The 14,495-nt window shown below is 35.8% G+C and overlaps 1 protein-coding gene across 2 annotated transcripts; it reads right to left on the bottom strand.

Annotated features, from left to right (window-relative positions):
* Positions 1–4,823: 4,823 nt before the first annotated feature.
* On the bottom strand, positions 4,824–10,474 carry LOC130415301 (E3 ubiquitin-protein ligase TRIM39-like). 2 transcript variants are annotated; one of them, XM_056740892.1, is made up of 8 exons: positions 10,385–10,474; positions 7,494–7,572; positions 6,828–7,387; positions 6,624–6,719; positions 6,281–6,514; positions 6,012–6,150; positions 5,752–5,778; positions 4,824–5,620 (listed from the first exon to the last, which is right to left on the bottom strand). In XM_056740892.1, coding segments are annotated over exons 2-8 (1,590 nt in total). In that variant the 5' UTR covers positions 7,495–7,572; positions 10,385–10,474; the 3' UTR covers positions 4,824–5,087. The 2 variants fall into 2 exon arrangements, with proteins under 2 accessions (XP_056596870.1, XP_056596869.1); XM_056740891.1 differs by lacking the exon at positions 10,385–10,474 and adding an exon at positions 8,181–8,319.
* Positions 10,475–14,495: the final 4,021 nt, after the last annotated feature.

Here is a 14,495-nt window from a genome sequence, read left to right as displayed (position 1 = left end):
TAGGAAAAGAAGACATTTTGAAGAATGTAGGACAGCGAACAGTTCTCTGGCACTTTTGACTACCAATGAAATTTTCCAGGTTTCAGTTCAGTGATCTCCTGCTCCAGATCTTTAATGACATCTTCATCTACATCTTGATTCTCTGCTACTTTCTGCTTCTCCATCATCGCCAGCACTTCAGACTGATATTATTAGACAGCAAATGAAAACATGATCTATTAAACATTGAACTTCAATAGTTTTCATACTCACTGAGTTTTGAGTTCTGCTGAATGTTTGATATCTTGAATCTTCTTGATTCTGTCTTGGATCATCTGCTGTACATCTGTCAATGTCTTCAACAACTGAATCTATAGAAAGAACAGACATTCCAAACCTGTTTGACTTTCTTCAACAGAAAGCAAAACAATAAACATTTGCCCATGCTTTATTCAAAGCATCCTGAAGCAATCAGATATAAAATACGTCTTTATATACTAATATTGTTCCACTTCATTACAACTCTCAAATCTCTGATGTGCAACTTTATATTCAAATTTTCCCAAAATAAATGACACAGAAAGAAATTAACATATTTTTGATTAACTATTGTGAGTTGGGAATTCTCACCTTCCTCTCTCTACCCTCATCCTTTACAGAAACAAAATGACATCACTGCAAAGAGAAATTATGAAAATACATCACCAACATGTCTGATTATAGTGTTGTTAGACTATATTCTCTATAGTCAGATCTTCTATCGCCAGACTGTGAATGGGTCAATGTTGTTTCATTAAAAACTTTATTCAAAATATCTTATTTTGTGTTCTGCAGAAGTCAAACCGGTTTGAAATGACTAAATGAGGAAAGATTTTTTGTTCAATTAATTGTAGACAAAATGTGTTCCTTTTGAGTTTAGCCTCATATTTGTTGTGTACCTACTTTTTATTTTAGATCCAGATGAGCGTTAAGATAAAGTCAAAGTCTTGAGCCACAAAACACTGCACTGTTGTTTTCTGCAGAAATATACCTGCATTTATTCTGCATGGTGTCAAGTTTACATTCTCAAATGTGAATGTTCAAAGTATTCAAAATCAAACTATCAGTTCAAACAGGTAACATGTTATATAAAGCCACAGAAATAATTAAGATTATTAACCATGGTTTATTTAAAAACAAAAACAGGATCAAAATAGAAGTATATATTTTTTAACTGTAATTGACAGGTGTGATGTTTAAGCCTAACAGCTAGTTTTTACACATATATTTTGGGGATGGGCTAAAATATGGATAGAGTTTCTCAGTGAAATATTGTTTAGTGAAAGAGTAGATATGAGATCGGGACTCCACATCATAACATGAATCCATTTACTGGTTTCAGTGCGATCTCTCTCTTTGCTGTTAATTGATTTATTACTAACATAACCAAAACATAACAGCATAAAACATTCAGGACAATCTGTATTATATTTTTTGTCTCTTACCTCCTCTTACTGAAGACTCACTCTTTCTTACCTATGAGCTCATGGCTGCACCATGGTTCAGTGGGGGGGTTATAGTTTATGTTTGTTGATGATAATTCTTGTGAATGTTTTGTTTTTTGTTTTCTGGTTATTATCTTTTTGATGTTCAAAATATAGACTGGAATTTAAAGTTAATTGTGTTGATTTATGTGCTTATGTATAGGATTTCTATTTTTATCTATTTACTTGAATTGGTTTGTCCAGTTGGGTAGAAAAGGTTTCGTCTTGATGTTTGAGTCAGTTCTGCTGATGGACCTCAGAGAGGAGGGTCAGCTAGTGTCTATATTGAACGTTTTCTGCAAATAATAAAAGTTCTTAAAGAACTTCTGGAGTCTCTGATGGAGGATGTCTGGATGTATCTAGTGGAGCCTCTGATGTGGTCCTGTTTACAAGAGCAGCCGGTTCATTGAAGAAACTTGTGAGACAGACGGTGTTGAGCATTATTTGACTATACCTTTGAATTACTACAAGCAGGTGAAAGATGCTATACTGAGGAAATATTACATTCATTTTGAGACTTATCGACAAAGTTTCCTCTCCCTAGATGTGCTATTGAAAGAAAGATCTCACAAGGAACTGTATGTACGCTTAAAAGATTTCTCTTAAAACGGGTGGAAGCTGGCCATAAGACAGTCCAACAGGTTGCAGAGAGATTATTATGGAACAGTTATTGAGAATATTGTGTCCTGAACTGCAAACGTGTATTAAAGAGCATGATAGTCCTTCTGCTCTTCTGGCAGATCTTTGTTGCTGTGTTCGTGAACCATATTATATAGTGAATATTTGCATATTATAATACACTATACTAAAGTATAACACAGTTTACTTCAGTAAACACTGTACTACAGTATTCTTCATGAGGGTGAACGTTGACATATAGTGACCGGGAAAACACATACAGTTGAAAGAAAAAGTATGTGAACCCTTTGGGCTCACTTGGATTTCTTCATAAATTGGTCATAATATGTGTTCTGATCTTCATCTAAGTCACAACAATAGAGAAACACAGTCTGCTTAAACTAATACCGCACAAACATTATACGTTTTCATGTTTTTATTGAACACAACATGTAAACATTCATAGTGCAGGGTGGAAACAGTATGTGAACCTTTGGGTTTAATAACTGGTTGACCTTCCTTTGGCAGCAATAACCTCAACCAAACGTTTCCTATAGTTGCAGATCAGACCTGCACAACGGTCAGGAGAAATTTTGGACCATTCCTCTTTACAAAGGTGTTTCAGGTCATCAATATTCTTGGGATGTCTGGTGTGAATCGCTCTCTTCAGGGCATGCCACAGCATCTCAATCGGGTTGAGGTCAGGACTCTGACTGGGCCACTCCAGAAGGCGTATTTTCTTCTGTTGAAGCCATTCTGTTGTTGATTTACTTCTATGCTTTGGGTCGTTGTCCTGTTGCATCGTCCATCCTCTGTTAAGCTTCAGTTGGCGGACAGATGGTCTTAAGTTTTCCTGCAAAATGTCTTGATAAACTTTGGAAATCATTTTTCCCATCGATGACAGTAATCCGTCCAGGGCCTGAGGCAGCAAAGCAGCCCCAAACCATGATGCCCCCTCCACCATATTTCACAGTTGGGATGAGGTTTTGATGTTGGTGTGCTGTGCCTTTTGTTCTCCACACATAGTGTTGTGTGTTCTTTCCAAACAACTCAATTTTGGTTTCATCTGTCCACAGAATGTTTTGCCTGTAGTGCTGTGGAACATCCTCTTTTGCAAACTTCAAACGTGCTGCAATGTTTTTTTTGGACAGCAGTGGCTTCCTCCGTGGTGTCCTCCCATGAAGTCCATTGTTGTTTAATGTTTTCCTTATTGTAGATTTGTCAACAAAAATGTTAGCATGTGCCAGAGATTTCTGTAAGTGTTTAGCTGACACTCTAGGATTCTTCTTCACCTGATTGAGCATTCTGCGCTGTGCTCTTGCAGTCATCTTTACAGGGCGACCACGCCTAGGGAGTGTAGCAACAGTGCGGAACTTTCTCCATTTGTAGACAATCTGTCTTACCGTTGACACATGGACATCAAGGCTTTTAGATATACTTTTGTAGCCCTTTCCAGCTTTATGTAAGTCAACAATTCTTGATCGTCGGTCTTCTGAGAGCTCTTTTGTGTGAGGCATGGTTCACATCAGACAACGCTTCTTCAGAACAGCAAACTCAAAACTGGTGTGTGTTTTTTATTGGACAGGCCAGCTTTAATCAACACATCCAATCTCATCACATTGATTGGACCCCAGGTTGGCTGACTCCTGGCTCCAATTAGCTCTTGGAGAAGTCATTAGCCTAGGGTTTCACATACTGTTTCCACCCTGCACTATGAATATTAACATGTTGTTTTCAATAAAAACATGAAAACGTATAATGTTTGTGCGGTATTAGTTTAAGCAGACTGTGTTTCTCTATTGTTGTGACTTAGATGAAGATCAGAACACATTTTATGACCAATTTATGAAGAAATCCAAGTAAGCCCAAAGGGTTCACATACTTTTTCTTTCAACTGTAACTTACACGACATACAGATACAATCTGTATATTATCAACATCATTATCATAATGATTATAAAGGTTTTCATCAATTGATGCGATAAATCACAAAAAAATCCATTATAGCAGTGGTTCTCAATCTTTTCGTTGTAAGGCCCCTTTATGTGGAGTGGATCAATTTGCGTATTTTGAAATAAAGATGTATAATCTTAAACTTAGAATTTTAATTAAACCAAAAATATATACAATGCTGTAACATCATTTCTTTTCATTGGTGGTCTGTTTTTTCTGATATTTCATTGTGAAAAATCTATAATAAATTTCTATATTTTATTAAATGCCACAAAATCTGTGTCCTCTCTGGATTTTTCTGCGGGTCGCCAGTTTGAGAATCACTGTATGATTCAAAATTTCTATCATATCCACTTTATCAGTAATAAAGGCAGTAAAATCATGTGTTCTGTCGCAGGTTCAGCATGAATTGTCAAACCTGATTATGTGTTTTTATTCTTTATTCCATCTGCAACCGGTAAATGTCTTCAGTCTGTGTCAGGCTAGAATAGGTCAACTGGAACAAGACTATTGTTTACTGACAGCAAGTATAACACTGAGAGTGAATGTGACATAAAAACATCCCTTGTTTTCTCACTTGTGTGTCACACTAATGGTCCAGCCGCCCCTGTGAGGCATAACCATCTGATTTCATCACTGTACTGTACCATTGACTCATAACACATGAGTATTTCTACATATGAGTATTTCTACTGTATTTTATAGAAATAGTCTTAATAAAAAAAATATTGTTGTCATTAACTTGGCTAATTTAAATTCAAAATTTACATACATATTTATTATATATCAGATAACTAGCAGAAATGTAATACAATCATTGCATACATCATTCTGAAGCAATGTAGAAATATTAACATTACACTTTGAACATAATCTGCATTTACAGTAGTATTGTATGTTTAAAAATGGAAAACAAAAAAAATGGTTAATGTTTCCAAATTTACTTGGTCCTTTTTATTTAATCATAGAAAGTGTTGTTTTGTCTAGTATTTCAGATATAAAAAAATCATGAGTTTAATTGACAGGTGTGATGATCAATGGCTCTGAGTTTTTACCTTCATCATTCAAACATGGGCTAAAATATGGATAGAGTTTCTCAGTGAAGGATTGATCAGTATAAGAGTAGATATGAGATCTGTTCTCCACATCATAAAAGGAGACCAAACCCTCCTCATAATCCACAAACACACCCACCTTCTGTGGATTTACACTCAGTGACACAGAGGGATCAGAAACAGCTGCATATTTATTCTCATTCCTCAACAACAGAGTCCAGAATCCATTCACTGGTGTCAGTGTGATATCTCCCTTCCTGTTAACAGATTCTATGGCCACTCCTAATTGCCAGTCAGTCTTTCCCTTCACCTGAACCTCATAATAAAATCTCCCTGATGAGAATCCCTCCTTTCCCAGAACAATTGCATATCTATCAAATCTCTTTGGGTTGTCTGGGAGTTTATGACTAATGTCTCCATGTCTCACATATTTCTCATCATCAGACAGAATGAGATTAGGATGAGCTGTATCAGGATCCAGAGTCACATCCACTGAGAGAGATCAGAGAATATCATTCACAACTGATGATGATGATGTTTGTGATATTTAATGAATAATGTGTCAGTATATAAATGTAAAGTATTGTAGTATATGAGTGAAGAGAGCAGATGACACACTGTACCTGCATACTGCTGCATCCACTTCAACACTGTACAGACACATGATGACAAATATATTTGCATTTAAAAACAAGATTTAAGCTTTATAAAATAATTTACATCATGTTTCTCTCTGATCAATGTTTGTGTTTGCTGATGTTTAAAGGATCAAGTATTAAATCTGAAGGAGCTCTATCACTTTGTGTAGGTGAGCACTGTTTATAGGTTTTAGGACAGTTGACATTAAAATAATCTCTGTTCAGTGTGTGTGATGTTCACCTACCAGCTTCACTGAGTTTCTCCTGTAGATTCTCCTGCAGTTGAGTCAGAGATCTCCTCACTTTCTCAACACTCACATGACTCTTCAAACTGATCTCAGGACAGTTCTTGGTGTTTAAAGGGCTGCAGATGGACGAGTGAATCTTTAGGCAGTAGAGAGAAGAACATCAGCATAGAGAGACCTCACATCTCAAATTTCCCAAATGGACTTGAGACACATTTTAAGAACAACTTAACAACAAGCTTTATAATTGATGATAGAGATGCAGTGACCTGTATGAGTTGGAGATGATGTTCAGTGTGTGAGATCTGCTCCAGCTCAATGTTTCTCTTCTTCAGTTCAGTGATCTCCTGCTCCAGATCTTTAATGACATCTTCATCATGTTTCTCTGCTGCTTTCTGCTTCTCCTCCATCATCTCCAGCAGTTCAGACTGACATCTCTCAATGGAGCTCATGAGATCACTGAAGACCGCAACACTGGCTGCTTTCTCCTTCTCTGTGTTTCTCTGACGAAAAAAACAAATGTTCCATGTTCTGTTCAACAACTTAATTCACTAAGCAAATAAAAACACAATCTATTACACACTGAACTTCTTCAACAGTTTTTAAACTCACTCTTCTGAGTTCTGCTGAATGTTTGATATCTTCAGTCTTCTTGATTCTGTCTTGAATCATCTGCTGGACGTCTGTTTGTGTCTTCAAGATCTGTATCTAAAAAACAACAAAAACAAATGTGAACATAATACAGAACTTTCATGAATAAAGGTTGCTTATTCCTTTTTTGTGAACTGTTTCTGTAATATTGTTAATAACTCTCACCTTCCTCTCTTCACCCTCATCCTTTACAGAAACAAAGTTGTGGTTCTTGTGATCCGTCACAGTGCAGATGAGACACACACATGTGTGATCATCTCTACATAAGAGCTCCAGAGGTCTGTCATGTTTCTGACATATATAATCCTGCAGATTCTTCACAGGATCAATCAGTTTGTGTTTCTGTAATCCTGACACTCTCAAATGAGACTCCAGGTGAGTTTCACAGTAAGAGATCTGACACACCAGACACGACTTCACAGCCTTCAGCTTTCCTTCAGTACAGATGTCACACACAACTTCAGCTTCAGGTTGTTCTTCAGGAGATTTCTTCTTATGTTCATCCACAACATCTCTGAGTGTTGTATTAATCTTGAGATCAGGTCTCTGCTTGAATGTTTCTTTACAGTTTGGACATCTGTAGTCTTCACTGTTGTTCCAGTATGTATTCAGACAGATCTTACAGAAGTTGTGTCCACATGGAGTGCTGACTGGATCACTGAACACTTCCAGACAGATTGAACACAGAAGTCTCTCAGTCATTGGATCACTGGAGGATGACATCACTGCAAAGAGAAATTATGAAAATATATCACCAACGTGTCTGATATCAATCATACATTTACAATATGAAGAGTAGTCATTAATTTTTTATCTGAGTTATTTACTCACTTGGGGTTGTTCTATACTATGTCTTCTTGTTTCTCTTCTTTATGGTGATGTTGATGAAGATTCTGTCATTGATCTTTCCCTGTTGAGGTCATTAAAAAAAACAAAAATCAAAACACGTTATGACATTATGTTTGCAACCAAATATTGCACATTGCACAATTTGCCATTAAACAATACTTTATTAAAAATGTAAACTAAAATGTTAAAATTAAAAACTGTATAATATAAGGATTTTGAAAGACTATTGAGTCTTAAAATATATTCTGAAGGTAAGATGTCCTTTGAGAAACACTCAATACTGTAGGTCCCATATTAACACAAAATATTATTCAGTTCATTTTTTAATTTAACATTAAAAAACTATAAGAATAATTTAGCTTGTCTTCTGTAAATGTGTTTTACACCTGCAGAATCCTTCTTCAGTCTTTCATTCACTTCCTGTTTCTTTAGTCAAGTTGTGTTAAAAAAACAAATGACTTTGCTTTACAACCAATAAGAAACTTTGAATTCAATTTCAATAACATTTAAGCAGTAAACAACTAAACAGTTGAGTATTTGACCTGCTAAAATCGGCTAAAATCCAACTTTCCTCATACTGTAGTAGATTATTTGAACACTAACTTTAAAACTTTTATAAAGTCTATCAGTCGAGGACAATCTGTGTTTTACAGTATTTCTGTCCCTTACTTGTGAGTGAAGATCAGCTGTGTTCACTCTTACAATGTCTGAAGAAATATTCTGTTGTTAAATTGAAAGCAGATATTTTAGTTTGACTTCAGCCTCTATAGTTGATCCTCACTTTCACTTTCACCAACACTGTGGTGACGTCATCACTCCACCCATTACATCACTCACACAGATCACATCATCTGTTCAGCAGAGGACGACATTTTTATACAATTTATTTTATTGTTCTACAGAATCATTTGTGAGTCACTGAAGCTTCACTTGTTGTTATTCACCAGCAGTGAATGTGCAGACAAACCTTAGTTCTTACTGTACAGTATATTTTTTAAACATGTCCATCACCAGAAAAGTAAAAAAGAGTTTAAAACCACTCTGTATTCTTAATCCACACATGACACAGAGTCAACATTTATAATAACATTTTAATAGTTCACAAGCGAGGAGAAAAACAGTTTGTAAGAAGAAAATCATAATCAGAAATATCTTATAGAAATGTGTTCACCCTCACGTCGTTCAAAACCTGTATGACAGTTTCTTCTGTGTAACGCAAAAGAAGATATTTTGAGAAATGTCTCAGTGGTTTTGTGTACATTTGTTGGGGTCAATGGGGTTCAATGTTCTTTAGTTACCAATGTTCTTTAAAATATCTTCTTTTGTCCAAGATATTTCTTCCAGAAGAAAGTCACACTGTACATGTTTGGAATGACATGAGGATGAGTAAATAATCTGCTTTTCTTAAATGAACATCTCTGTGTTCAATCTTTTGAACAACACGTTTTGTATTATTTTCAACACAACTTGTGTCAGAAATCAACACAATGTGTGTTGCATGTAACACATAATGTGTGAAATAAGTAACTCAAAACAATGTGTTAACATTAACACATCAGGTGCCAAGGATGTTTTTACATAAAAAGCTTTAGAGAAAAATGATCAAATTATTGGACAAAATAAAGGAAGAACTAACTGCAAAATTCACACTTAAGGGGACACAATAAGTACTCACAATAAGTGATAGTTTGTTTGCCTTACCAAACACCTAAAAAATCCTGTAACATAGTGAGATAAAACACATCTCTTCACATTTCTGATTACTAAAATGTTTAGTTAAACCTAGAGTTAAGATGATGTGAAGAAACTTTGTAATGGGGTGTAAAACAAAACATTTATGTAAATGTATTCTGTAATTAAAATAAAACACTTTATCTTAAAGGAGACATCAGATAATCGGGTCCCCGGTGCATCTAGCGACAGCGATGTACGTGATGCCATGGCTAAAGTTTGTTGACAACTTGCAATGTAGTCGCTGCACAGAGTCCAAACCCAGGAAGAGACAGCAGTGGATTTATTTTAAGTGGAAATCCATCAGAAACCATAAGTAAAAACCTGCTTGTTTGCGCGAATAACTTCCAGCCAGAGTGCTTTTTCAACCTAGGACAGTACAAGCAGGATTATATTCAAAGATGTTCCTCAAGAGGGATCGAGACCAACTGAACGAGACAAAACTGCCGATGTTAGTAATATTTATCAACAGTGTGAATTGATGCAAATGTACCGTTTATATACATTATGTGCGTTAATTTGTTTAGCTGCGGCAAGCTGTTTGTTTTGCTAATGAACAGGAGCAAACACTGCTGGTTAGTTTAGTTTTAAATGTCTCAAATCATTCGTGCTTAGGCTGAAAAATCATTCACAGCTTGTGTGTGTAATGTTATAACTTGTCAATGACAAGCGCTTGAATCCTCGTTATTCTGCTGAGATCTGCAGGTGTGCAATCTGTGGATTTTAGGAAAGCATACATGAACAATGTGAGCGCTGTTTGCTATGACCAAATTTTAAGTCTCCAGACGAATGATTTGAGATGTTTAAGATAAAACGAGCCGCAGAGGTATTCAGGAAATATAATTTAGCTAAACCATTGCCATGGAAGTACTACATGTTTGGGTGGTGGGGTTCGCTGTAACTTATTTTCATTTAAAGAGACGTGCACTAAAACGGGTTGCTGTGAGCAGAGCTGTTTTTGATGAGGCAAGAAGGATTTGGTTAACACAGCCATTGAGTGTTTTCGTCTGAATGTTCGTCTGAGCAAACCTTTAAACACGCAAACACTTAAACACAAAACCTATTGTCTTTCATTACAAAAAGGATAAAAATCTATTGATGATAATTGACAGGTGTAATGATCAACGCCTCTGAGTTTTTACCTTTATCATTAAAACATGGAAAGAGTTTCTCAGTGATAGATTGATCTTTGTTTGAGTAGATATGAGATCTTATGAGATGGCTTCACTCTCAGAGACAGAGCTGTATCAGGGTCCAGAGCCCACATCCACTGAAAGCAGAGAATAAGAGAATATGAATCACAACTGATGATGATGATGTTTGTGATATTTAATGAATAAAGTGTCAGTATATAAATGTAAAGAATTGTAGTACGTGAAATATGTAATCCATTGACACATTGAGGTTGAATAATCCTTCATCTTTGATTTCAACACTGTAGAGAAAAACAACAACAAAACATCATCACATCTCTGACATGGATTATATATGCAGTATATAAACAAGCAGCTTGTGTAAAATGTTTTGCTTCATGTTCTCTCTGATCAGTGTGTGAGTGTGTGCGATCTTGTATATCCCGGTGGGGACTTAAGCCTAAATGCACTGCAATTTAGCTTTAAAATGGTACTGAACTAATAAAAAGTACATAAACCTTTCCGATAGTTAGATTTATGGTTATGGTTAAGGGTAAGGCATTGAATATCCACAGTATAAAAATCATTACACCTCTGGACTGCCCCCATTAAGATGTAGTAAACCAGACACGTACGTGTGTGTGTGTGTGTGTGTGTGTATGTGTGTGTGTGTGTGTGTGTGTGTGTGTGTGTGTGTGGTAATATTTACAGGATCAACTGGCAAAACTGAAGGAGCTCTACTGATTTTCGTAAAAACATTTCACAAAAACATGCAAACACAGAGATTTGCATTGAAACAAATTCTTTCAGTATCTAACAATACCTCTGAAACTACCCATCACACAAACCATTGGCCATTTTCTGACTGAACCAAAACATATTTTGAACAATGAGTTACTATTTCCACCTGAGTGTTGTTGTGCTTTAAACTTTATACAATAACAGTGTATATCATTATATTTATAAAAAATTAAAAGGATGGCAACTTATTGACATATCAAAGCTTTACACATACCCCTAACCTTACCCTAAACCTAAACTTTATGAATAAAAAAATACTTTAAGTCTTGAATCAATTTTATTGAACACAAATGCCTTTATGATCTGTCATGTGATTGAAAAAGATTAAAGAGTGTCTTCAGCAAGAGATGGATCAGAACACTGGTCCACAGTGCCACGCTCTACAGACTTACACCACTGGAATCAATGTTTGACATGATGTCATTCTTACACTTTTTTCTATTCCAATCACATATTGTTGGGCAGACGTAGTGCAAAAAATTGTCTGCCTTTGTTTATTTTTTATACTGTTTCAGTTTTTATTTCGCTCAACGTCAGGGGATGCTGCGGGTGCAAACTTTGTATTATATATTATATTTTCTTTTATTGTAATTTTGTCCTTTGTACTTAATGATAGTGATGTCTTGAATCAATTCTATATCTCAAAAAACAATAAGAGCAAAAGAAAACATCCAACATACAGTATATCTGTCATCATATAACCCATAATTTCCCATAATGTGTTTTTTGTACAATAAAAAGTCTCGGAAGTTCAAAACATAAGTTTTAAAATATAACATTCAAACTAATATTTTATAAATATTTTAAACTCTGTAAAGTGTATTTGAAATTTCACTAACCAGCTTCACAGCGTCGGAAGTTTAAGTCAAGCTCACTGTTTCTTATCTTCAGTTGAGTAATTTCTGAGAAAAAGATTCAATCTTCACCTACCAGCTTCACGGCGTTGTATGTCTAACTTCAGCTCATTGTTTCTTATCTTCAGTTGAGTAATTTCTGAGAAAAAGACAGCAGTTATTTCATATGTATCTTGTGCAGCATTTCAGCAGAAACTTAAACAATCACCAGACTGTCCTGAGATTAGACAGAATAAAATCTACAGTCAAACATCTGATCTCTCAACATGAATCTTTCAACATTGATCTCTCTAGTCTGAGCTATGATATATTATTAAAAAAACTTTACACTCTTCTGTCAACAGTTGCATTAATTGTAGAGGTTGTCTGTGATCTTAGTCCCTTGCGAATCGGGATCTCTGTGTTCATTTGTTCATATTTTTTGCTCACAAAGAAACTTAATTTACAACATTGATGCAGTATTTAAATAAATATATGTTCCTGTAACTCAGTTGGTAGAACAATAAACTCTGTGTATTCAATCTTCACCTACCAGCTTCACGGCGTTGCATCTCTAAGTTCAGCTCATTGTTTTTCTTTTTGAATTCAGTGATTTCTGAGAAAAAGACAGCAGTTATTTCATATGTATCTTGTGCAGCATAAAATTTTAAAGGTGTGATGAAGTGGAGTTGTTTATTGTTTTATATTGTTATATGAGGTCTTCTTATGACGTTTGCGTGGTTTTTACATCCCCAAAACATCAAAATCAATAAGAAATAGGCTATTTTCCACCCATAATTTGAGCCCAGCTCTGCAAACTCTCGGTTTTAATGGGCGTGTCGCATTGAAGACACTCTGAAGTTAACGGCCACTGCTTTGATTGGATAGCAGTTTGCGTAGTTGGAGCCTTCTGTGAATCTGGTTAGAGATGTAACATTAGGTTACATATAACACCTTTCACGGCATTAGTTTTACCTGGAGACCTCCTGTGACTTATAAATGACCTCCCCACATCAGTATTTCATATGACGCTCATGCACGGCATGATTTTACTCAAATTTACTGACTTATTTCCCGGATTTGATGGCAAGGCTTTACGTATAGTTTGTATAGCCTATACTTGTATTGTGTTAATGATATATGAGCGTACCTGTCAGCATTTGACCGGACAGAAGATCACTGCGATTGCGGGTCTAAAATTTTTTCGAGAGTTTCCATGATACATAAACAAACAGGAGACATCCTGTAACTTATGGATATCACCCAGAAAAATTATATACGAGCCAACCAAATCACAGAGATCCCGATTCGCAAGGGACTAAGATCACAGACAACCTCTGCAATTATTACAAATGACTAGAGGTCCGAACAGTGCTCAGGGCACATCAAGCGATCTCTAACAAAGCATATTGACGGATAGTACAAAAATGTTTTACTCACATAAGATTGCTGCGCCATTTCTATGGGATTCAATTGAAGGCACAGCACTGCTTTTTAATTTTAAACTCTCCGGAAATTAAGTGTCGACCTGTGCCTTGTTCACGAAGGAATCCTCGGAGACATGAAACGAGCAAACGCTCCATGTTTTTCCCACATTAGCTGGAACGTCTTTAAAAATAAACTTTAACTCTGCATTCCTAATATCAGAATCCGAAGGAAGGTTATGCAGTGACTGTATTCTTCCACAACCAGGGGTGGCACAATATTTAGCTGTCTTTAACAGCATGTTTGTTTATTGCTTGCTCGCTCTATCTCGTTCCACGTCTGTAATGCGCGAACCAGTGGGGGCTAGAGAAGAAGTCATTGATATTTTTCTATAGAAGGGGTGTTCAACCTATTAATGACGTCATAGATAGGTGCATTCCGGAACCTGCCGTTCACTGGGCATGGCGTCAATAACTGATGTAATCTCAATAACAAGGGCGTTTTCAGTTCTGACACTTACGTGATGTTCGCGTGAATACGATTACCTCTTATATAATAAAAGCTCGGGTAAAATTTTTGATTTTAATTCATCGCACCTTTAACAATCACCAGACTGTCCTGAGATTAGCCAGAATAAAATCTACAGTCAAAAATCTGATTTCTCAACATTAATCTTTCAACATGGATCTCTTTAGTCTGAGCTATGATATGATATTTATAAAAAACTGTCAACAGTTGCATTATTTGTACAGATTGTTTGCTCACAAAGAAACTTTATTTACAACATTGATGCAGTATTTAAATAAATATATGTTCCTGTAGCTCAGTTGGTAGAACAATAAACTCTGTGTTTTTAATCTTCACCTACCAGCTTTACAGCGTTGTATGTCTAAGTTCAGCTCATTGTTTCTCATCTTCATTTCAGTGATTTCTGAGAAAAAGACAGCAGTTATTTCATATGTATCTTGTGCAGCATTTCAGCAGAAACTTTAACAATCACCAGACTGTCCTGAGATTAGCCAGAATAAAATCTAGAGTCAAAAATCTGATCTCTCAACATG

This window comes from Triplophysa dalaica, chromosome 25 (assembly GCF_015846415.1).
Source record: "Triplophysa dalaica isolate WHDGS20190420 chromosome 25, ASM1584641v1, whole genome shotgun sequence".
In the NCBI taxonomy this organism is placed as follows: domain Eukaryota; kingdom Metazoa; phylum Chordata; class Actinopteri; order Cypriniformes; family Nemacheilidae; genus Triplophysa; species Triplophysa dalaica.
This window is presented reverse-complemented; position numbering and strand designations above follow the sequence as displayed.